We start from the raw sequence: 26,265 nt of genomic DNA on the forward strand, positions 1-26,265 counted from the left end.
AATCTCGGAAGATGTTAATAATGTTTGATTTGGGTTTAATATTTTTCTAGACTTAATATTATGATTTGAGTCTTAAGATTTGACACTTTACTATTATGATTTGATTATGAATTTTATTATTCTAGAGTTAATATTGTGGTTTGAATATTGAAATTTAACATTTTAATATTGTGATTTGTTTATGGATTTTATTGTTCTAAACTTAATATTATGGTTTGAGTCTTGATATTTGACTTTATTTATGATTTATATATATATTATTTTAAAATTATTTTATATGTCGTACCCTTGCTATCCCCGTATCCTATAATTTTAAAAATTGTCGTTTCCCGTCCCCGTCCCCGTATCAATATCAATGCAACATAGACTAGAACTATAACAAACCAATCGAAATATAATTAGCAAAAGCTTCCTAACCATCACACCTTGGGATGACACCACGGCTTGGAGAATAGATCTATCTCCCATGCTAATTCGGTACAAAATTAGTTTGGATGAACTATAACAAACCCTAATTCTTTATTGAAAAAGGAACAAAATTGGGTTTTCCTTGGAAAAAAATCGATTAAATGATAACTAACGAAAGAAAGGTAAAAAAAAAGTAAGAGAATGGGTGGTAGCAGCTTTACTCGTAAGAATCGGGGAAGAAGAACAATCAACAATTCGTTTGAATATAAGACTCCAAGTTATTGTGAGTGACGAGGGGAACACAAGCTTTGAAACTTTCAGGGTCGATTCTGCAATTGAAGTCTAGATTCTACAAAGCATCATTATTCTTTTGATCGATTATAGAGATACCAATGGATTTTCCCCTGTAAATTAAAACATGAAAATCCGTGTTCTTTTCATTTTCTAAAATTTATAAACAATTTTCTAGGTAAACATCGAAAATGTCATTTTTTACGTTTTTAGCTTTTTTTACTATGTTTTGTTTTCATTTTATAATTTTTTTTCTATATTTACCACCAAACACATTTTTATTGATATTTTTTTCATTTTCTAAAAAATGAAAATGAAAATACCCTTCATTTCTTAAGACCAAACAGACCCTTAGTGTTCCTTTTATACTCAGTATTATAAAAAGAAACGGAAAAAAAAGAAGTAACGAATCAAATCCTTAAGCTTTCTTGATATATTCAACTCCTAAAAAATCTACAATTAAATTCCATAAATAGTAAAGTTATAAGTTAACACAATGGTAAAGCAAATCGGATCTTTCCACTTCCCTTTATACATTTGTTTTTGCTTAGATGTACAGATTGTTAAAAATTAGAAAAACACCTCCTGGGAAAAACAAAGAGAACATAAATCGAGTGAAGGAAAACAGAATGTAGGCTAAAGACTATGTTCAGCCCTTGGTCAAAAGACCTGTCAATATAGCCACACTGATTGCCTCCTTCATGGATTAACACTGATAGTTTAACCCAAAAAAGGAAAGCTGGCTTAACCGCCTAATAATTTACCAGAAACAGTTAGCAAAACCAACAGCTAACGGCTCCAGCTGGCAACCCTTCCAGCTGGCAATGCTCAATTCTTAACATTCACCCTGTTTTTCAATTTCTTGAGGTAAAAAAACTTGATTCTTGTGTAGCTGAAGCCTCTGCAGCGAGAAAACATTAAGCTTTTGGCATAATTCCTGAAATCGAGTTGTAACTAATGGCTTGGTTAATACATCCGTAATTTGACAATTTGTAGGAACATAATTGACTATTAGTTGCTGGTTCATGACCTTCTCCCTGACAAAATGAACATCAAGATCCACATGTTTAACTTTAGCATGCAAGACTGGATTAGCAACCATGGTTACGGTGCTGGTATTATCACACCATATAACCGGAGCTTGAAACAGTTCAATATTCATATCATCTAGAACTGCTTTAACCCACAGAACCTCAGTAGTTGTATCAACAAGGATTCTATATTCCGCCTCAACTGTTGATCGGGACACTGACCTTTGCTTGCGTGAACTCCATGACAACAAATGACTGCCTAGGTAAACACAATACCCGGAAACTGATCGCCTATCATCGGTATCACTACCCCAATCTGCATCTGTAAAGGCCTTGATTTAAAGTTGCCCCTATCCTTTGATCAACCATAATCCATAATCCATTGTACCTTTTAGGTAACGTAGAATGCATTTAACTCCTGTCCAATGAGCTTCACAAGGGGACTGCATAAACTGTGCTACCTTGTGAACCGCAAAAGCAATGTCTGGTCTAGTATGACACACATACAATAGTGCACCAATTGCACTTCGATATTGTTGAGCATTGACTGGAGCTCCTGCATTTTCTGAACTCAGCTTGGGTGTAATAGGCAAGAGTGTGTCCACTGGTTTAGCATGAACATTAAACTTGGTCAATAGCTCCTGCACATACTTCTTTTGACTCAAAAACATTCCAGTTGATGTATAAACAGCTTCAAAGCCCAAAAAATAGTGAAGAAGCCCGAGATCCTTTAACGAGAACCTGTCATGTAGCTGCTTCTTAACCTCGTTAACATATTTTTCAGAAGACCCCGTGACAAGAATATCATCAACATACACAGCAACATATGTGATATCATGCTTTGTTCCACGAATGAATAACGAGTTATCAGCTCTAGAAAGTCGAAATTCCATGTCACACAGGCACTGTTGAAGTTTTTGATACCAATTGCAAGGGGCTTGTCTAAGTCCATAAAGGGCCTTTTGAAGCTTGCACACTAGCTTTTCTCCATGATCACCAGTCTATTCGAACCCTTCTGGTTGAATCATGTATACCTCCTCCTGTAGATTACCTTTGAGGAAGGCATTATTAACATCTACTTGATAGACTTGTCATCCACGTGAAGCAGCAACTGATAGTAGCACATTTATCGTGAATAATCACACCACATGACTGAAGGTGTCAACAAAGTCGCATCCTGGTACTTGAGAGTACCCTTTTACGACAAACCTTGTTTTGAATATATTAACAGAACCATCCGAGTTGTGTTTAATGCGAAACAACCACTTATACCCAATGGCCTTTCGATCAGCTGGCAGAGGAAACAACTTCCACGTGTTATTATCAGTCAACGCCTTGAACTCCATTTCTACTGCAATACGCCAATGCTTATGTTGTAAAGCATCTTGCACATTCATAGGAGTCTCATTAAACAAATCATTATAAACCTTAGGTTTGAAAATTCCTGCTTTGCTGCGTGTGACCATGTGATGCTTATTCGTGATATGCTGAGCATTCACACAATTATATTCATTAGATACAGGCCTACTTGAAGCACCTGGCTCCTGAACACTTATTAAACCATTATGAGCATCATTTGGAGTAGCACTTGAATGTGTAGGCTCACTATGAGTATCCTCTAGTTGAGCAACGGCTCTCGACACAGCATCTGGCTCTGCCTCCATTGTGTGATCTCTATCATCATGACCAACACTTACACCAGGTGTGTCAGATGAATCAGATATAGTATATTCCACCAGATCAGGTATATTAACCGGATTATCACACCCAGTATCCTCGTGATCGGTCATGCTGAGTTCCTTGCAAGGAAAATGAACAACCCAGTCGACTTGTTTAACATGTTGATTGATACTAACACGCTGAGACATACATGGAAACACATTTTCATTGAACACCACGCGCCGAGATATATACACACGACCTGATTTGTCAAGGTATTAATATCCATGATGTTTTGGAGAGTAGCCAAGAAACACGCACGGCTTGGACCTGAAGTCAAACTTGTGCCAATTGAAAGGTCGAAGACATGGGAAACATTGACAGCCAAATACTCGAAGAAACTGATAATCGGGTTTCTTACTGTACAACTTCTCAAATGGTGAGATCCCTCCAAGCAAGTCTGCAGGTAACCTATTGGTTAGATAAAATGCAGTAAGGACATCATACGACCAATATTTGAAGGGAATGGCTGACTGAGCTAGAAGTGTTAAGGTTGTATAAATGACGTGCCGGTGTTTATGCTCAACTACACCATTTTGTTGCGAGGTATGTGGATATGTAACCATGTGTTTAATTCCTGCAGCTGCAAGACACTGCTCTAAACCTCGATACTCACCCCTACCATCAGTTTGTAATGCAACAATGTTTGTTTTAAATTGATTTTTAACAAGAGCATGAAATAAATTGAAAGCTTGAGTAATATCCGATTTATTACACATCAAGTATACTTATACATTCATGATGTACATATCTATAAACGAAACATAATATTACCAGCCACCAGACTTAATCGGTGATGGACCCCATACATCAGTTTCTACCAGCTCAAACAACCGACTATAAGCTGTATCCGATTGCAAAAATGGAAGCACGTGACTTTTTCCTAGCTGACATGCAACACATATTTCACTATTATTATGAACACCAATCTTAATGTGAAAGAGTGAAGATATAGTTTTCGACGCAGGGTGTCCCAACCGTCGATGCCAGAGCCATAAGCTTTTATTGGACTTAACATCTTTTTCCTTAGCAGAAGCAATAACCTGATGAAGCATGCCATCCATTCGAGCAGTTTTATTAAAGTAATACAACCCATTTTCCAGTTTACCTTCTAACTGGATTCTACCAGTTTCTTCATCCTTCACAAAGCACTTGTCTGAGTGAAATTCAAGATATACATTGTTGTCTTGTGTAAGTTTAGACACAGATAACAAGTTCCTAGTTATTTTTGGAACGCACAAGACATTCTTTAGCTGTAAATCACATGTATTGGCAGTCAATGGCACATTACTTATATGTGATATTGGTAATGTGGAGTCATCACCAAGGTAGACCTTACCTTTTCCTGAGTATGGTCGACCCAAAGATGCTCTAGATTTGTCGTAGATCACATGGTGTGTAGCACCAGAGTCGGGATACAATTTGTCAGCAGCAGACAAAACTCCTTTAGCAATGACAGAGTTGATTTGTACAGTGTTAGTGGTGGCATCTTCAGCGAGCACCTCACCTCTTGCAGCTGTATGAACAAACATATTATATGACGAATCATTAGCATCATATTTATACACATTGGCCTGCATCTCATTGGTATCTTTGGACTTCCTTGAAGCTACGCCTTTAAAGTTCTCATCGAAGCGATGCCAACACCTATCCACTAGATGACCAATCTTCCCGCATAATTGACATTGATGCCTAGGTTTGCCCTTGTATTTATTCATGTTTTGAGTTTTTTCACGAGAATCATTCGACCTATTACTAGTGTAATACCTGTCACGATTACTATTAGCATTTTCTCCATTGAAAATATTATAACTGGTCAAGTTTATGCTGACCACTGTCTTCATAAGGTCACCAATCTGCAATTCAACATCAATGAAAACCAAAGTGATAGTGTAAAAGGTATAAAGGTCACGACTCACTGTTATGGCAGCAACAAACAGTTCAAAATCGCTTGGAAGCCCATTGAGTAATGTAATAATTTGATCAATCTTAGAAACTGGGCTTCCACTTGTCGCAAGTAAATCACAAATCTCTTTGATTTTTGTGGAAAATTCACGCACATATAGGTCTCCATTTCTAAGAGACCTGAGTCTTCCATGCAAGCTCATAATCTTTGTAGTGGAGAGCTTGGAGAATATGCTGAGAACCGTATTCCAGATCTTAGTAGAGGTATGTGCTCTTACAAGCCGAGGATGCCAAAGAACTATCCTACTTTTTGTGCCACCATTACACCGGATTCACTATTAATTCACCAGACTCATCGATAATGGTTTGAGGTGGGATCGGCAACGATTCATCCAGTAGATGTTCCAGCTCATGTCCTTAAATCATAAGGAGAACTTGCTGCTTCCAAAGAAGGAAGTTGTTGTCATCTAGTCGAATATTAACATACTTGTTCATGAATGGTGTTTCCACCATCTGATTATTGGCAGCAGCAGCACTGCTTCCTTCTGATATTGCTTCGACAGCAACAAACGAGTCAGGTATGATGAGCAGAAAAATAGAATCATCAAAGAAAGATCATCGTTGAATCACTGGCACTTGGATCGCTAGATATCTGATACCATGTTAAAACTTAGAAAAACATCTTCTGGGAAAAACACAGAGAACTGAAATGGAGTGAAGGAAAATAGAATGTAGGCTAAAGACTATGTTCAGCCCTTGGTCAAAAGGCCTGTTAATATAGCCACACTTAACCCTGATAGTTTAACCCAACATGTAACAACCTCAATAACGGGTTAGTGACTATATTGTAAAATTTCAGAACTTGGTGATTAAAGTAGAATAATTTAATAGTATTGTAATTTGATATAGGGTTAATTTGCAAGGAAGAAGGAATAGAAGGATATAATGGTCTTTTAGCAAGGAAAATAATTAAGAAGGGATATATATATATATACATTAGCTCCACGTGGAAGAGAAGAAAGAAAAACAAAGGTTCCAGAGTTCTCTTCTTCTCTTATTTTCTCCCAAACGTGAAGACTTATAGCAAAGGTGAGATTCTTCATAAGCTAATTGTTTGCTGAAATTTAAGTTAGGGTTTGCTCCTTAGATGCTAATTAAGCTTAAGGAAAGCTTAGTTTGTTGTAAAACAACAAAATGAAGAGTGTAGAAGGATTTAAAGATTTGGAGTTTTTGAATGAAATTTCGAAATAGATTCTATAATTGGAATAAGAAGTTGAATTTGACTTGTCATCTACCTAATTAAGGAAGATGAAGAGTTAGAATTAGATTTTGAACATGTTGGAATTTGGGTGAAATTATTGAATTCTATGTGGAAGATTGGATTTTAAGTTTAAAGAAGTGGTTATTGAATAGTAATGAGTGTAAGCATATGTATGCGAGTTAGAAATCTTAAAGGAAGTGAAATAAGAAGAGTTGTGTTGGAAAGGGGTGAATTTCGTGTTGAAAATGGCAATTCTGGGTTGAGTGCATCGATGCACCTTCAAGGTGTATTGATGCACTCTCAAATAAATGAACATCGAATGCCATTGATGCATCGATGTGTAAGGAGTGCATCGATGCACCCGTTTAAAATATAAACATCGAATGGGATTTATGCACCGATGCATAGGTAGTGCATTGATGCACCTGTCAAGGGATGCATCGATACATGGTGTAGTGCATCGATGCATACCTTCATTAAAAGTTAGAAATAGCTTTCTTTTTAGCCTAAGGAGTGATAGTTTAGAATATATTAATTAATATACTGATTAGTATCAATGTATTACTATGTAGATATAGAACATAATTTCGTTCCGGAACAAACAACGGACGAGGATCAAGTCGAAATAAGCAAGGCCAAGGTGAGTACATTTTCTAGTTAAAGTGTATAGAGATAAGACTTGTGATAAGTCTATCTCTGATAGTTGAATTCATGATTTAATATTCATGTACATGCATACATGTATTATTTTTATAATGATTTCATGTATAATTCATTATGCTTCAATATGTTATTATGGGAACAAATGCCATTACAAGAGAAACAATCCAGGTATGTGGATTAATCAAAATGATTATATGTGTTTATATGAAAAGTGATGAAAGATATATGAAATGAGAAATGTATTCATATTTAAGCCCATATTATATGATACGAGAGCTATAGGTATAATTGGCTTGCCAAGAGTCGAGGGATTATCAGTGGTCCTTCGGGATATAGTGGTTCTTCGTAACAATCAGTGGTCCTTCAGGACATAGTGGTCCTTCGGGATAAATATTTAGTGCATTTTAAGGGAATTATACGAGCTGTGGTGACAGCATAGTGCATAATCTATATGTACTCACATACATTTGTTCTCAATAATGTACATGGGCAATTCAAAGATAAATTAAAGTGAAATTGGTATGAGAATGTATGTGTTATATGTACATGTTATCATCATATATGTTATTGTGTATTCGATACATGAACATTGGAATGTCCTGATTAATGGTAAGAATGCATGTTCATAAATTCATGATTATACATGTGAATACATACATTTATATCATACCTCACTAAGTCTGTGACTTAGTGTGTAAGTGATTTACACGTAGGTACCAAGAATCAGGAATAGAAGAAATAGGGTGGCAAGAACAGCAGCACTGCTAGTGGATCAGATCAGAAGTAACTGATAAAGTATGTATTTTGTCATGTATAGTATGTTGGCATGTAAGTAAAGTGTCAGTTATGAATGCTTTGATCGATTTTGGTTGTTTTGGTCGATTCATGTAAATAAACCGCTTTTATTTTAATGAAAGTTTTAAATTTCCCTGTTTTCTTTAAGTGTCAAAGTTTGAAAAGTCAATGTGACACCTCAGACTCGTATTCGGGTTAGATACTGGTTGGGGGTGTTACATTTAATGGTATCAGATCTACGGTTTAGTCGATTCTCGGCATAAACCGAAGTCTAGAGAGTCCTACAAAGTATATATGCTAACAAAATAGTGAAAACTTCTGATCTGATATAATAGTAAGTATGTTGTTTTCCTGATAGAATGATATGTGTATGTTTTTATAGATGTACATGGTAGCTCTAAAAGTGAAGCGGGAGATGATAGGCTCACTTAAAGTAGTAATTCACATGCCTTGGCCAGGCAGAGTGAAGATCAGGCACCCTCTGGAGTGCCTGTAAATGATCAAGATGTGTTATTCTGAACACTGGACGCGGTATTGGCGTGTTTTCAACCTTCTGTTACTTCAACTCCAAGAATGAATGTTACAAAGGAGTTGAAGGGTTTAGGAGCACCAGAGTTTAGAGGTGAAGCCGAAGAAGGTCCTGTTGCTACAGATCTTTGGCTTAATGATGTAAAAATCATGCTTGAGGGACTCCATTGTTCCGATCCAGAAAAGCTGGATGGAATAGTCTCATTGCTCAGAGGGCAAGCAAGGATTTGGTGGACCAACGTTACATTGAGAATGTCTGGTGATCAAGTAACTTGGTCCTTATTCTAAGAAGAGTTAAAACATAAATATATCGAAGATCAGTTCATCCGACAAATAAAGCAAGAGTTCATGAATTTGAAGAAATGGAATCGTATAGTTTATGAGTACGAATGTGAATTTAACAAGTTGAGCTGTTTTGCTACGAAGTTGATCCCTACCGAAAAGGATGTTTATGATTGGTTTGTGGAGGGATTACGTCCTCGTTTGAAAGAGATGTTAATTGTGTTAAATCTATCTTCATTTCAAGAAGTGGTGAACCGTGCTAAAGCTCTAGAAAGGGCTCAGAATGAAAGGTTCGGAGATTCGCGGGCTCAGACATAAAAAAGAACAGGTGCATCATCGAGTTCGGCACCATAAAAAAGGGGCAGAGATGCTGGTCCTCGACCCCAAGCGAGATCGGAGTCAGTTACATCTTCTACAAGGGGATCAAATCAGATGAGGGGTCGACAGACACAATCAGTGGGATCTGGAGCTGGGAGATCTAACCCGAGCCAAGTTAAACAATGTCCACATTGTGGAAGAAACCATTCGGGGATATGCATGATGATTTCTGGAGCCTGTTTTAAATGTGGGGACACTGGACATTTTGTTCGGGATTGTCCCATATTAGCGGGTGAATCTGCTCAGCCAGAGAGGTTTGCCTCGGCTACACAGAGATGTAGAGGTAGAGGCAGAGGAAGAAGTCAATCAGAGTCGTCAGCTCTGCAAGAAATACATTCTACAGCTCGTGTGTATAATCTCAGGACTAGCGAGGATAGAGATGACCCATAAATCATAACAGGTATTTTTTAGTTATATGACAAGAATGTATTTGTATTGATTGATACGGGGTCAACATATTCTTATATTTGTAGTAAGTTGGTGAAAGAATTGAATATTCCGTTAGAATCTACTAGCAATGATGTAATAGTGACTAATCCGTTAGGACACAATGCTCGAGTCAATATGGTGGGTCGAGGGTGTCCCATACGGATTCAGGGAATTGAATTCCCTGGTAATCTGATGGAATTACCTTTTGACTAATTTGAGGTGATACTGGGGATGGATTGGTTATATCATTACTATGCTAATGTTGATTGTAGACTGAAAAGAGTAACGTTGAGAAGTTCAGAAGGTATAGAGGTTATTGTATTTAGTGAAAGATGGAACCCATTGGCTAATGTAATATCGATGATGTCAGTAAAGAAGTTATTGCTACAGGGATGTCAAGGGTTTATGGCAAGTGTGCTTGATGTGAGAGTAAAAGAGAAGGGGATGGAAGAAATTCCTACAGTCAGAGAGTTTTCTGACGTTTTTCCTGCAGAGTTGTCGGGTTTGCCGCCAGATAGAGAGGTAGAATTTCAGATTGAAGTAATGCCGGGAACTGCACCTATTGCCATGTCACCATACAGAATGGCCCCGAAAGAGTTACAAGAATTAAAGATCCAATTACAAGAATTATTGGACAAAGGGTTTATTAGACCGAGTGTCTCACCATGGGGAGCTCCAGTTTTGTTCGTCAAAAAGAAAGATGGATCCATGCATATTTGCATTGATTATAGGCAACTCAATAAAGTGACCATCAAGAACAAGTATCCACTTTCCCGAATTGACGATTTATTTGATCAGTTAAAGGGAGCTTCAGTATTTTCGAAGATTGATTTACATTCTGGTTATCATCAATTTAAGATTCAAGATAAAGATATTCCAAAGACAACATTCAGAACGAGGTATGGTCATTATGAGTTTATTGTGATGCCGTTTGGAGTTATGAATGCTCCGGTTGCTTTCATGGATCTTATGAACCGAATATTTCAACCCTATTTGGATCGGTTTGTTTTGGTATTCATTGACAATATATTAGTGTATTCGAAGTTGGAAGAAGAGCATAGTTCGTATTTGAAGATAGTTCTACAGACTTTGAGAGAAAATAAGCTTTTTGCCAAGCTTTCTAAATGTGAATTTTGGTTGAAGTTAGTGACATTCCTTGGACATGTGATTTCTTCTGAAGGAATTCGAGTGGATCCTCAAAAGATCAAAGCTATTTTAGAGTGGGAAATTCCAAAGAATGTGTCAGAAGTCCGAAGTTTTCTAGGGTTAGCTGGTTATTATCGAAGGTTTGTTAAAAACTTTTTGATAATAGCATTACCCCTAACTAAATTATTGAGGAAAGCTGTAAACTTTGTATGGACTCTGGAGTGCCAAGAAAGTTTTGAAAGACCGAGGAAGGCCTTGACAGAAGCTCCAGTGTTGATTTAACCCGAGTCTGACAAGAACTTTGTAGTGTATAGTGATGCGTCTCATAACGATTTGGGATGCGTGTTAATGTAAGAAGGCAAAGTGGTAGCGTATGCATCGAGGCAACTAAAACCGCACGAGAAGAATTATCCAACACATGATCTGGAAATGGCTGCAGTAGTGTTCGCTCTTAAGATCTGGCATCACTACTTGTATGGCGAGCGATGCTGCCTGTATACGGACCATAAGAGTTTAAAGTATGTGATGACTTAGAAAGAATTGAATTTAAGACAGTGAAGATGGGTGGAATTTTTAAAAGATTATGATGTAGTGATCGATTTTCATCCAGGGAAAGCGAATGTGGTAGCGGATGCCTTAAGTTGAAAGACGTTTGCAGTATTACGAGCTTTGGATGCCAGACTATCACTAAGAGGAGACGGTGCCATATGTGCGGAATTGACTCTCAAGCCATCATGGCTAGATCGAATTAAAGAATTGCAAGCTAAAGATGAAAAGTGTTCAAAGAAACTACAACAGATAAAGAATGGAGAGGGAGGCTAGCAATTCCAGATGATGATGAATTAAAGAAAGACTTGTTAACGGAAGCTCATTGCAGTCCATTGACTATGCATCCGGGAGGAAACAAAATGTATATGGATCTCAAGAGTCGATATTGATGGTATGGAATGAAGAGAGATATTACGGAATTTGTATCCAAATGTTTGACGTGTCAGCAAGTTAAAGCTTAACATCAAGTTCCGTCAGAACTGTTGTAACCTATGTCTATTCCTTAGTGGAAATGGGAGAATGTAATAATGGATTTCATAACGGGGTTGCCTTTGACTCCGAATAAAAGAGATTCGATATGGGTTATTGTAGACAGATTGACTAAGTCAGCTCATTTTATTCCAGTACGAGTTGACTTTTTTATGGATAAGTATGCCGAGTTATATATCAGAGAGATTATACGTTTATATGGTGTACCTGTTTCCGTTGTTTTGGATCGAGAATCTAGGTTTACATCACGGTTTTGAAGTCATTACATAAAGCGTTAGGAACTCGGTTGAACTTTAGTACAATATTTTATCCACAAACCGATGGACAATCCGAAAGAACAATCCAAATTTTGGAGGATATGTTAAAGAGCTTGTGTTATCGGTTTCAAAGGATTGTGGGAGAGGTATTTGCCACTTGCTGAATTTGCGTACAACAATAGTTATCAATCAAGCATCAAAATGGCTCCTTATAAAGCTCTTTATGGAAGAAGATGTCGTACGCCTCTAAATTGGTTCGAGCTTAAAGACAAAGGAATTATTGGTCTGGAGTTAATCAAAGAAGTGGAAGAAAAGGTTCAAGTAATTCAAAGTAACCTCAAAGCAACAACTGATAGACAGAAATCGTACGCAGATTTAAAGAGAAAAGAGATAGAATATCAAATTGGAGATAAAGTGTTTCTTAAAGTGTCTCATTGGAAGAAGATTTTGAGGTTTGGTCGAAGAGGAAAGTTGAGTCTGCGGTTCATTGGACCTTATGAGATTGTAAAGAGAGTGGGACCAGTGGCATATCAATTGGCATTGCCACCTGAAATGGAAAAGATTCATGATGTCTTCCATGTCTCAATGCTTCGGAAGTATCGATCTGACCCCTCCCACATTGTGACTCCAGAAGAGGTTAAGGTTCAACTGGATTTGACTTATGAAGAGGAACCGTTTAAAATCTTAGCTCATGAGATTAAGCAACTAAGAAACAAGACTATTCCACTAGTTAAAGTATTATGTAGAAATCACAAAGTAGAAGAAGCAATATGAGAGCGTGAAGAAGATATGAGGATTCAATACCCCCATATCTTCGTGAAAAGAAAATTTGAGGACGGATTTTCTTTAGGGGGAGATTTTTAATAGCCTCAATAACGGGTTAGTGACTATATTGTAAAATTTCAGAACTTGGTGATTAAAGTAGAATAATTGAATAGTAATGTAATTTGATATAGGGTTAATTTGCAAGGAAGAAGGAATAGAAGGATAGAATGGTCTTTTGGCAAGGAAAATAATTAAGAAGGGATTTTATATATATATATATTAGCTCCACGTGGAAGAGAAGAAAGAAAAACAAAGGTTCTAGAGTTCTTTTCTTCTCTTCTTTTCTCCCAAACGTGAGACTTATAGCATAGGTGAGATTCTTCATAAGCTAATTGTTTGCTGAAATTTAAGTTAGGTTTTGCTCCTTAGATGCTAATTAAGCTTAAGGAAAGCTTAGTTTGTTGTAAAACAACAAAATGAAGAGTGTAGAAGGATTTAAAGATCTGGAGTTTTTGAATGAAATTTCGAAATAGAGTCTATAATTGGAATAAGAAGTTGAATTTGACTTGTCATCTACCTAATTAAGGAAGATGAATAATTAAAATTAGATTTTGAACATGTTGGAATTTGGGTGAAATTCTTGAATTCTATGTGGAAGATTGGATTTTAAGTTTAAAGAAGTGGTTATTGAATAGTAATGAGTGTAAGCATATGTATGCGAGTTAGAAATCTTAAAGAAAGTGAAATAAGAAGAGTTGTGTTGGAAAGGGGTGAATTTCGTGTTGAAAATGGCAATTCTGGGTTGAGTGCATCGATGCACCTTCAAGGTGTATTGATGCACTCTCAAATAAATGAACATCGAATGCCATTGATGCATCGATGTGTAAGGAGTGCATCGATGCACCTGTTTAAAATACAAACATCGAATGGGATTTATGCACCGATGCATAGGTAGTGCATCGATTCACCTGTCAATGGATGCATCGATACATGGTATAGTGCATCGATGCATACGTTCATTAAAAGTTAGAAATTAACTTTGTTTTTAGCCTAAGGAGTGATAGTTTAGAATATATTAATTAATATACTAATTAGTATCAATGTATTACTATGTAGATATAGAACATAATTTCGTTCCGGAACAAACAACGGATTAGGATCAAGTCGAAACAAGCAAGGCCAAGGTGAGTGCATTTTCTAGTTAAAGTGTATAGAGATAAGACTTGTGATAAGTCTATCTCTGATAGTTGAATTCATGATTTAATATTCATGTACATGCATACATGTATTATTTTTTAGTGATTTCATGTATAATTCATTATGCTTCAATATGATATTATGGGAACGAATGCCATTACAAGAGAAACAATCCATGTATGTGGATTAATGGAAATGATTATATTTGTTTATATGAAAAGTGATGAAAGAGATATGAAATGAGAAATGTATTCATATTTAAGCCCATGTTATATGATACGAGAGCTATAGGTATAATTGGCATGGCAAGAGTCGAGGGATTATCAGTGGTCCTTCAGGACATAATGGTTCTTCGGAACAATCAGTGGTCCTTCGGGACATAGTGGTCCTTCGGGACAAATATTCAGTGCCCCTTGAGGGAATTATACGAGCTGTGGTGACAACATAGTGCACAACCTCTATGTACTCGCATACCTTTGTTCTCAATAATGTACATGGATAATTCAAAGATAAATTAAAGTGAAATTGGAATGAGATGTATGTGTTATATGTACATGTTATCATCATATATGTTATCGTGTAATCGATACATGAACATTGGAATGTCCTGATTAATGGTAAGAATGCATGTTCATAAATTCATGATTATACATGTGAATACATACATTTATATCATACCTCACTAAGTCTGTGACTTAGTGTGTAAGTGATTTACATGTAGGTACCAAGAATCAGGAAGAACGGAAATAGGGTGGCAAGAACAGCAACACTGCTAGCGGATCAGATCAGAAGTAACTGATAAAGTATGTATTTTGTCGTGTATAGTATGTTGTCATGTAAGTAAAGTGTAAGTTATGAATGCTCTGATCGATTTTGGTTATTTTGGTCAATTTATGTAAATAAACCGCTTTTATTTTAATGAAAGTTTTAAATTTCTCTGTTTTCTTTAAGTATCAAAGTTTGAAAAGTCAATGTGACACCTCAGACTCGTATTCGGGTCGGATACTGGTTGGGGGTGTTACACAACAAAAGACAGTTGGCTTAACCGCCTGACAATTTACCAGAAACAGTTAGCAAAACCAACAGCTAACGGCTCCAGCTGGCAACCCTTCCAGTTGGCAATGCTCAATTCTTAATACAGATTGTTGTTAATTATCGATTCTATTAGCCACCCATCTTTATCTAAATAAATGTTTTGCATGTGCTTGAAATCCAAGGTCTACGATGATTTTGATTTGTACATTTCATTCATTTGATTGATAATATTAGGGTAATAATATCCATTTTATTAAAATGTAATCCAAATAATATTACTGATTAAACTGGTACCTTTTTGACAAAAACACGTTCACTGAAAGGCACATATTAAAGGGTTCGTCTTTACCTACGTAGTAGAAAAATAAAAATTAACTGACTCTATTCTCATATGTAATGGGGTAAAGGGAGGTAGGATAGTAGGCTGCTCACAACGCCAGGTTGAGAGTAACTTCCGTGGGAGACCTCCAACAGTTAAAATTATGAATTGCCCACCGTGTGACTCGATCCCACGACCACAAGGTTAAGAGCCCTGCGCTCTACCAACTGAGTTGGACGGGCACATAGCATGCGACATAACCAATAATTAGTTGTTCTGGTTCGGAGTGACAGTTGGAATCAGAGCTGGTTCGGTGGCTTTTGTGGAGTTCTAAAATGAAGTCCTTTGGGTGTGTCATCTATCATACCATAATACCGTTTGTGATTTAACACTCAAGTGACCAGAACGAAAGCAATGTCAAAGTTGACTGAAAACTAAAAAATTTTAAAGTTCAATGACCAAAGCTAGAATGAAATGAAAATTGAGGGATGGGATTTGTAATTTACCCACAAACAAATACCAGAAATACAAAGAAGAACGGGCTAAAAGGAGACCAACAGCATGCCCATCATGTGCAATGAAGTGAAAACAATTGCCTCAATCTGATAAAGCAGGCCTGCATTACCATGGCTGTCAAACCTAATGAGCAAGATCAAAGATATCAAAGTCGGCCGAGGTTTCGTCGAGTTTGTCCAGTTAAAAGGACTGTTTATTAGCCTCTGCATTTTCACTGTATAGTTGCACTTGCTTTCCCTTAAGTTTTATCTCACATTGCCACCAGTATTGAACATTAGAAAAGGCTATAAGATGGGCGAAAATGTAACAATAGAAGGATGATATACAAAGTTTACATAAAACTGATTTGACATACTGTGTTTCAATATCCGAGGTCCTCATTTAACTGCAAATCGGGATAATATCTAGCTGTGGTTTTGAAGTTGCAGAGGTTAATCAGTATTCGAGACATGTCTCATAAACCTCGTGTGAAGTCCATGTTATAGCAAGTGGGATTGCAGGGGTAAGGCAATCAATCTCCTTCGATGGTTTACGGCCGAAGTACCAATCACCCACAGACTCTGCAATGGTCTGTTTCAAAAACAACTGAGATGGTTAATGATTATTAAATATCAACTCTTTTAATTTCGGATAATCATGACGGGTCCTGAAATCTATCATTTGATATCCATATTCTATAATAGAGAAACATGTTGAATATTAAAAGCATCGCTAACCTTATCGTTGATTCTTGGAGAATTGGGTGAATGCCATGTCTCAGCCATCCATGTTTGGCAATGAACAAAGCAAGAATTTATAAACATACCCCCTTCCTTGTCTTTCTCAAGCTTACTTAGTGCCTTAAGCAGGGAACTACGGAAACCTACGCCAGAGGCGAAAAAAAGAAATCAGGCCAAGCCACAACAAAGAGGTCTTCAATGCTTGTAGATTATAATTGCACGAAAAATCTCTGATTTCGATGTTCTAAAGTTTGATTGGATTGTTGAGCAAAGTAAATTGGGTACGTATCACACATCCAACTACCTTGTAATGTTCCGATCTGGGTAGAATCGCACTCCTTAATGGTCAATCTGCATCTTCTCCAGTAGCCATGAGGATCTGATCCAGCAGGGGCTAAGATGTGTTGTATCTAATGATTATCCAGTCAGTGTTAGAGCCTATAAATATTAGGAAATAGGATCATGTCATTAGCAAATAGTACTGTTTGAACGAATTACCTGCCAAAAATCATAGGCGGGGTTGACGATGAACAACGGGGTCCTAACGTTTTCGATAATCTCTTGAGGAAAGATGCACTGGAAGAGCAATCAATAACAGATGACAGCAGGTAAATGTTGTGATTCAAACTTGTTGAACGTCAACAGCAAAGGAGAAAAATGATCAAATATAAATATAAGAGTGATACGGATGCCAAAGGGAAACTAGAAGCAAATAAAAGAAAAAAGAAAAAAAAACCTGCCTTGGATGGCTCCATTCTACTGACGCATTTCTTGTGCAAACTTTTTGCTACACCCTGACATGTATGAAGACTAGAGATCAACTTCAAAAATGATTGAATAATTGAAGAAGCAAGGGGAAAAGAAAAAGGAAACACTGGACCCAAGGGGATGTACCCGGATCACCTTAAATTTTTATGGCAATTATCAAAATGACTAAAACCAAATGATATATCATTTTTTGAGGATGAATGATACATGGCAGGATATATATGTCATATGGAGATTGAATCTCAACCTGCAGTTGGACAACATCATGGTAGAAAGCACTCATGGTGCGATTTCCAAGAACATCTAGCCTGCAATGCAGAAAATAGAAAATAAACTAACATATGCAGTCAAGACTCAAGACTAACTTTAATTAGGATGCATTAACTTGAATTATACAGATAAATGAAGTAATACTCCGTAAATCTGGATATGCATATGCAAGTATCTCGCACCTACTATATTTTGGCGACATTAAAATGACTCGTTCTAACATGCATTCTTGCATACATAGCTACATAGATATATTATTAAATACTTAGAAATATACATTCCTGTAGTTTTAAATTCATATATTATAGACCACTATGATCAGTTTAAGCATTAGCTTATAATTTAAAAGGCATTGATCTTGTGCCAAAAAACAAAACATACTCATCAAGGAAAAAACCTGCATCAGCAAGACACTTGACAATGGCATCCTTCGGGAGATGATCTCGGAAGTCATCGCAATGTATAAGAGTCGCCAAACCTCCAGCAGAGCATCCTGAAAGAAGTGCCTGCAAAGTCAAAAAAATCCATCACCTCACAACGAACAACTGAATAACTAACAATTGTGAAAAAGTGAAAACAATTTAGCAATTAAAAATCCCAACTTTAAATAATAAAACTCTAAAAAAATCGATGTCGGTACCTGTTTCGCCTTAGACAAGCCAAGTGATAAGAGTTCACTCATAATTGCTTCCCAAATGAGTTGGCCTCTGAAGAAAAGCTTTGTTCCATTCTGCAAACGGTAATAAGAACAAAATGCGAAAAATAAAAATCCATTTTTTAAAAGCAAATAATCATTCCGCTTTTAAATAGACTAGCAAAATTTACCTTGAACTCACTTTCAGGGTGGCCAGCCAAGGATGCACCATCACAATAACGTATCTTAACTATGTTCCAATTATAAAAATCTACAAAAAGAAAATTACCCATTTTGAAAGCAGATTCTTGGAACAGCATAATTTATCAAATAAAATAAAGTAAATGACGCAAAAATATACCAGGATTTTGTGAAGGTTGACGGCTTAAAATCCCAGCAAATGGGACCAGACGGTCCATGTAATTTGAGGAACCTAAAGCTGTTCTTTTTCGAATATTGCATGTTTCTATTGAATTACACCAACCTCCACCCTATAAACCAAACAAGAAAAACTTTAAAACAAAGCTTTTAATATTCCGAGTGATTTCAAAATAGTATCTATTCATAATCTTTCTGAGCTATTAAAAACACACACCTGCATATATAGCTACTCGAAGCTAGAACTTTGAAACAAAGCTAAATTCTAGTAAACAGGGCATAAAGTGAAAGTAATGAATTTTACCTCAATGTGGAGAAGCCAATTGTTAGAGCCAGATCCAAAGCCCTTCTGGAAATGGTATCCAGGTAAACTTCCATCTAAGCATACTGAAAAAGAAAATTAAGCGAATGTGAGTACAAAATATTAATTTTGAGTAGAAAATCGAAAACAAAAAAAAATTCGAATTTTCTGGAGAAGAAGAGTGGGTACATGCGCCTGTAGCTTTGGCCCTATGCAGCAAAGTCAGGGGAACGAGATCGTGAGCGGAGAGATCGGGAGTGGTAGGGTTTCGAGAATCGAAGAGAAGAGTGAGAGCAAAGAGGATGATGGTGAATCCTACGGCTGCGATGGCCCAATCCTTCTTTGCCCACTTTCCCCATCGAGTCAACGCACGAAGCCTGGGATTTGCCATTGAAAGGGAGCTCTTCTCTGCAAAGCTGATTTTCGTTTTAAAAAAATCGTTGGTGTTGTAGTGGAGAGTTTCTTCAGTATTTAGTTGGTTGGGACTAACAATATTCTAATAAGGGTAAACTACATAGTTGGTTACTTTTGTTTCATTTTTTAAACTTATGGTCACTCAATCTAGAAACGTCAATACGTGGTCACTTGTTTTTTTCATTTTAATTAAGACGTGATCACTGAGACGTTAGTTTTCGTGAGTTGGATGACATGACACGTTAGTAAAAAGGTTTAATTTTTATTTTTACCCTTAAACTTGAGATAAATTACTAATTATGGGTATTTTTGTAAACCCAAAATAGTCTAGGGATAAAATGTCAATTTACCCATTCTTCCATATGTTTATCAACAAACCCGAAACCTCCACGCTTCACCCCCTTCCACGACAGCGACCGGATGTTCACATCGGTTGGGTTTGGTTCGCAAGAAGTCGGGGAGCACATGGATAGTGACGGTGAGGCCTAAAGACGACTTGATCTGCCAGAATTCATTGATAACAATGCGGTTGTTTTGAGTTCTCTGACATAACTTCGACGAGCTTTCCACGTCGAACGGTAGTGGCTCATAGGACACTCTCAACAGGGTTTTGATCACTTTGATTAGGCGCTCACGATGGCATCGGTAGTGATGGTCATCGACGACCGAACGATGGCGAGGGATCGATGGAATGGTGATAGGATTAAAATGAAATTTGGGGGTTTGGTTTTAGGTATTTCCCATTTGAATAGAACATATGGGGGAAAAATGGTTAATTGACTTTTTATCCATGAATTATTTTGGATTTACAAAAAGACCATAATTAGTAATTTATCTCAAGTTTAAGGGTTCAAATAAAAATTAAACTTTTTTACTTACGTGCCGTGTCATCCAACTCACAACAGCTAATGTCTACTGACCACGTCTTAATCAAAATGAAAACAAAAGTGACTACGTATTGACATTTATGGTCGAGTGACCATAGGTTTAAAAAATGGAACAAAAATGACCAACTGTGTAATTTACCCTAAAGTTTAAAAGATTACAAAATGGTCATTAAGATCGGGTAGTTTTGCTGTACAATAACCTTATATAAGGCTAAAGAAAGGATCTACCAGAAATGTTAATATTTTTTTGATAGAAAAATAACATTTTCGGTAGCGTCCGATATTAATATTTCTGTAGAAAAAATAACAACGCTTTACTGAAAATGTTACAAAAATTTTAACATTTCCAATAACATATTTTTTTAACCTTATATTAGGTTTCCTTTGCTTAGACATCCGTTTAAGATCTTCAAGTTGTAAGAAAACGATCTTTAAACTGTTAAGCGTTGTAATCCAATATCCATGTCACGGAAAGTTAATCTAGCATGTTTAGGGTGTTGAGGTGTCACTGTTATGTACCAATTTTTGGGCACTTGTGGGGGTGCTAATCCTTCCCCACGCGTAACTGACTCCCGAACCTAATTTTTGGATTTTCGCATACCCCAAAACTTGGTATTTTATTAAAATAAAATGTTTTATTAAAATCACCTGGTTTTTACGGTGTTCCAATCTCACCTGAAATGATTGGTGGCGACTCCTCACATTTTAAAAACCTTTTCAAAGAGAAAACCCCCGAGTCGGTATCGGTCTTTCCCCGCTCGGCGAAAAACGGTGTCGACAACCTGGCGACTCCGTTGGGGACTTTGTTTTTAAACAAATTGAGAGTCGAGCCACGAGTTGGTTACCCTATATTTATTATTTGGAAATTATGAGTTGATCTTGTTTAATTTGTGGTTCATTATGTTCTTTAAAAAAAGGATTTTCTCTCCGTTAATGCTTACACTTCTGTGAAATATTTAGGATTGTTGCATATCATAGCTCTAAACCCGAGCTCAATCTCGGTTTACCTAAGTAAGGAGAAACGTCACACCACACGAGGAGCATTGGGCTTCCTTGTGTGGGTCTGACAAAGTATCTCTGGAAAACACCCTAAGTTGCCTATCCGGATATCAGTTCTGAGGTACGCTTTTAGTGGTGTGATCCCTTGAGCTGAACCCAATTCGCAAGTCTGTAATGGGCCAGAATCGGGGGCAACCTTAGCAGGTTGTAAAAATGGCTTTGGAACCTTTGTTAGAACCCAGCCTCACATAGACAATCTAGTAAGCCTACCCCACTAGAGCCATACGGATAACCTAGGAGAACTAGAACGCATGTGGTTAGGACTATTAATTTCCTGTATGCTTTATTTTTTATCTCAACCTTAAGTCATATGTAAGATTATAATTTTTTGACTAATTATTTGAGCTAACTTGCTCTTATTAACATTGTTTTTGCATATATCATTGTCATATCACATATTTCATAAACGGTATTGATTCCCAGATTACCTAGTTGTCATAAAGAGAGCTTAAGGCATCAATGTCTTCCGATGGGATTGAGAATGCAATCGTGTTCAGATATGGTCTGAGTATGGGCAGACGTGATTCGGGGATAGTCTTGTTACTACTGAAGAATCAGTTTTGCCAGAGAATGTGATTATCCGAGTCAGACAAACACATTGGGTTGATTTGTCAATAATTTGGGCCACGTGGGATGATAATGAGAAGATACTGTTTAGAGATATACGGTGACATCGTAGAGCTTCTCAGAGTACCAATAGACGCAGTGGTTGTTCGAGCCCTGGCCGAATGTTGGAATCCAGCTTACAGGTGTTTCACTTTTGGTAAAGTAGATATAACCCCTACCTTGGAGGAGTATACGACTTTACTGAATATCCCAAATATTAAAAGACATTCCATTTACACCAAGGCAATCCAACCTAAGGGATTCATTACCAAAATGGTCATGCTGACCGGGAAGACCAAGTAGTGGGTCGAAGAGTATATTCGTGATGAGGGAATCTCCTAGCCTCAACTAAAGAGTTTGATTTATGAGCAGACCCATCAAAAGGAAGAAGAGATTACTTTGCACTTGCATTATATGGCTTGGTCATTTTCCCCAGGAATGAGGATCACTTCAACATCGCTTTAATTGATTTTGTCGAAGCTATTTCCAGAAAGAATCCCGCACCAGCCATCCTTGCAGAAACATTATTGTCACTGAACCATTATAGACAATTGGGGGGAGGTTAGTTCACCGGATGTGCCTCATTGTTACTAGTTTGGTGATGGAGCCACTCTTGGATAGTCGAGAAAGGCTGGGCTCGGAGACATCAATCGAATTTTTCGCCTCTAGTGGATTTCCTCAGCAAGTGTCAAATACCATAGCATCGCAAGAGGAATGAATGGGTTGAAGCTCTCCGTAACATAAAAGATACCGAGGTAGTATGGAAGGCTTACTGGTTACCCAAAGAAGACATACTTTTCAGATGCGGTAACGATAGTTTTGTAATGCTACACGGGTTATGGGGAGCGATCGGGTATACTCCGCTAATTGCACTCAAACAGTTCAGTACTCTGCAGTTCGTACCCGCTACCCACGGCCTGAAGGAGGCGCAGTTTTCTTTCTCCACTCTAGGTTACCGAGAGAGGATTTCAAAGATCTATACAGCTTGGTAGAAACCTCACTGTATGAGCTTCAAGATGATAGAGCCCGTATTCACGTCGGCCTGCGAGGTTTGGAGGTTGCAGAGGATTAATAACAACACACGAAGCCAAATTTATAAGATGAGTTGACTATGGAGGAGCGATTGAAGAGGCTCCCAACAGAGGTTGAATTGTTAAGAGATGAAATGCGACTGAAAAATTTGGAGAGAGAAAAAGAACACAGAAAGTTCTCAGATGAGAAGACAATGTGGGAGCTCGAGCTGATTAAGATGGATGAAGTGATAAAATAATTGTCCAAAGATAAAGAGAAGGTTCAGGAAAGTTTTGATGCGCTAAATCAAGATTTTAGGGCCTTAGAGAAGAATATGAGAGCCCATGGTCTATATCATACTGCCAAGACCCTAAAAATAAAACTCGATAGAAAGAACGCAAGAAGATATCAAGAAGAAGAAAAAATAAGCCATGTAGCACGCCCAAAGACTAAGAGAGAAAAGATATGAGACTAACCAAGAATTGACACAGAGGCGGGAACAGATTGAACGGCTCGAAGCACAGTTGCTTAGTATGGATGAGATTTTTCAAAACTCGTACAACGATGGGTCCCATCTTCAAAAGAAAACGAGATGTTAAAGAAAAAGATAGCAGAGTTAGAAGAAGCAAGGCAGGAGAATGAGGCCTTAAAAGCCAAGATTACTGAGCTAGAAATTACTGTACAGAAAGGTCATCAGCGAATCCAATAGTTAGAAGAAAGCCGACCATTGACTAATACAGAGCTGGGAATCGCGCTACGACAGGCTCGGGGCACCATTCAGAGTCAACATGAATCAATGGGGAGAGCCATGAGTCAGGCCCACAGTGTTGCTCCGAAGTATTCGAATTATCTGAAGAAGCGACAGCCTTGAGAGTTTTTATGGTCCCGGAGTCAGTAGAAGAACGACGCATCATCGGATTGATGATAGAGCTCGAAAGATTAGGGGATACAACAAGATTCTATGTTTAGTTTCCATGATTGATGTACTCTCTTTGCCTAAGTGCTTAGACGTTGTGTGTTGTTGAGTACTTTTTTTTGTATAAATTAAGTTATTTCGGAATCAATATCGGGTTGCATTTGCATTTTCACATTTTTTCTTATATTTAAAAGACTAAATGATTATATTATAACATTTCATTAATTCATTAAAATTCACCAAATAATAAAATATAATTTCCATCCAATTGTAGTTATCCTGGAACTCGCCTCACACCCGTACGGTACTTGCAGAACGACTAAGAAAATGGAGGCAAGAATGCAGCAACTCGAACAAGACCAAAAACAGGCTCAAGAAGAAATGAGAGAGAGACTAAGTAAGATAGAAGCAGAGTAGAAAACTCGCAAGTCGGTATCTTGCAAAAGATCGAAGAAATGTTTAAGGAATACGCTACGAGTGGAAAGGCTAAGGTTGACCAACCAACGTTATCCTAGCAAGATCCCTTGCATCCTCCACGGTTTGAACCAGAAGCGTCGCATCCTGCTGGGTTTACATCTAATCCCAACACCCACCGGGGTTTACACCAAGACCTTTGCATCCTCCCAGTTTTACCCCAGTGCACATTTATATTAGATCGCCAGCTCTACAGGAAGCTCGCCCAGGAGTCTACATGGCAAATAAACATATTCATACTGAGCCCGTATATCAAACTAATTACCCACCGTACGGCTAGGGTAAGACCTGTTGAATCAGGCACGGAAGAGTTACCCCATGAGTTTCAGGAAGTATCAGAAAAAGGAAAGGCGGACAACAAAATAACCCAGCAACTGAAAAGTCTAGAGGAAAGGGTAAAGTCAGTAGAGGTGGAGCCATTCTATGGAATGGACGCAAGGGAGCTAAGCTTAATTCCATATCTCGTATTGCCCCTGAAGTTCAAAGCGCCAGATTTTGAAAAATACAATGGGACCACTTGTCCATTTGCCCATCTCACCATGTTCTGTAGGAGGATGGCTGACTATACTGAGAATGAGAAGCTTCTGATACATTGCTTCTAGGACAGTTTGACTAGATCGGTGACCAAATGGTACAACCAATTGACCAAGTCTCATATCAAATCATGGAGGGATTTGGCCCGATCATTTTTAGAGCAGTATCGTCACGTCACTGATTTGGTACCTGACAGGTGGATACTGTAAAATATAGAGAAACGACATAGTGAAACCTTTAGGCAATACGCCCAAAGGTGTCGGGATGTGGCATCCCAAGTGCAGCCCCTATTGTTGGAAAAAGAGGCTATAATCATTTTTATGAATACCCTGAAAGCTCCGTATCTTGGGCATCTGTTAGGAAATGCTACCAAGAATTTTGCCGACTTGGTCATTTCTGGTGAGCTAATCGAGAATTCCATTAGAATGGAAAGATTGAAGAAGGGGAAGGGTTGAAGAAACCCTATCTTAAAAAGAATGAAGGTAAGGTGAACCACACGAGCGCTCACCACAAAAATTGCGCTGCCAGTATTACAATCTCCCAGCCTAGGGCGGAGAAGGCGAACACCTATGAGAACAGGGGACCGAGAAGGGAGAATATGAGACAGACTTTCGCACCAGTGCCAATACCATATTCAGAAATTTACGCCTCGCTATTGAAGGTGGATTTAGTGCTCCCCTATAAATTGACTCCGATACAGCCACCTTACCCTCACTGGTATAATATCAATGCCCATTCTGAATATCATGCAGGGATCGATGGGGATGATATTGAGAATTGCCTACGGTTTAAGAAGGTTGTACAAAACCTCATCAACTCTGGAGATTTGGAATTCAAAAAACCAACTGTAAACACTCACCCTTTGCCCAATCATGTGGGGCAGAGAATCAATATGGTTGATGAAAGAGAGATCAGGACAACCAAGAGAAATATATCAGAAGTCAAGTCTCCCCTTTATTGGGTGTTTAGGCAGATGTGTACATCCGGAATGATTGAGGGTAGTCCTGAATCAAGGTCATTGGTACAAGAAACATACTGCGAATATCACCAAACTGAAGAACATGACATCCAGAATTGCCCCGAATTTTGAGGATTACTTCAGAAAATGATGGATAGTAGAGAAGTGGAATTTTTCAGTAAGGAGGAAAAACCACAAGAAATAGACATATGTATGATGGATGGCTCGGACAGGATGTTGGGGACTAGAAGACAGGTAGTCATCATAGTTAATCAGAGATAAGAGATGTCATTATCAACAACTCCAAGGGTGGTGATTGCAGCTCCGTCCCCCTTTCCATTCAAGGATACTCAGCAGGTTCCTTGGAGTTATG

At 37.8% G+C, this 26,265-nt stretch overlaps 2 protein-coding genes across 2 annotated transcripts; both read right to left on the bottom strand.

Annotated features, from left to right (window-relative positions):
• Positions 1–655: 655 nt before the first annotated feature.
• LOC120137318 (uncharacterized mitochondrial protein AtMg00810-like) lies at positions 656–2,623 on the bottom strand. Its single transcript, XM_039153092.1, has 4 exons — positions 2,119–2,623; positions 1,577–2,046; positions 1,369–1,451; positions 656–737 (listed from the first exon to the last, which is right to left on the bottom strand). The coding sequence occupies exons 1-4, from the start codon at positions 2,621–2,623 to the stop codon at positions 656–658; spliced, it is 1,140 nt and encodes a 379-aa protein (XP_039009023.1).
• Positions 2,624–16,314: 13,691 nt separating this feature from the next.
• Positions 16,315–19,507, bottom strand: LOC120137325 (pectin acetylesterase 5-like). The gene is made up of 12 exons (XM_039153096.1): positions 19,223–19,507; positions 19,037–19,119; positions 18,716–18,845; positions 18,546–18,625; positions 18,361–18,450; positions 18,102–18,226; positions 17,698–17,758; positions 17,423–17,476; positions 17,181–17,258; positions 16,987–17,092; positions 16,680–16,825; positions 16,315–16,533 (listed from the first exon to the last, which is right to left on the bottom strand). Exons 1-12 carry the CDS (start codon positions 19,422–19,424, stop codon positions 16,399–16,401), a joined length of 1,290 nt encoding a protein of 429 aa, XP_039009027.1. The 5' UTR covers positions 19,425–19,507; the 3' UTR covers positions 16,315–16,398.
• Positions 19,508–26,265: the final 6,758 nt, after the last annotated feature.

The sequence above is a fragment of the Hibiscus syriacus genome, unplaced genomic scaffold, assembly GCF_006381635.1.
Source record: "Hibiscus syriacus cultivar Baekdansim isolate YM2019G1 unplaced genomic scaffold, ASM638163v2 tig00110656_pilon, whole genome shotgun sequence".
Classification (NCBI taxonomy): domain Eukaryota; kingdom Viridiplantae; phylum Streptophyta; class Magnoliopsida; order Malvales; family Malvaceae; genus Hibiscus; species Hibiscus syriacus.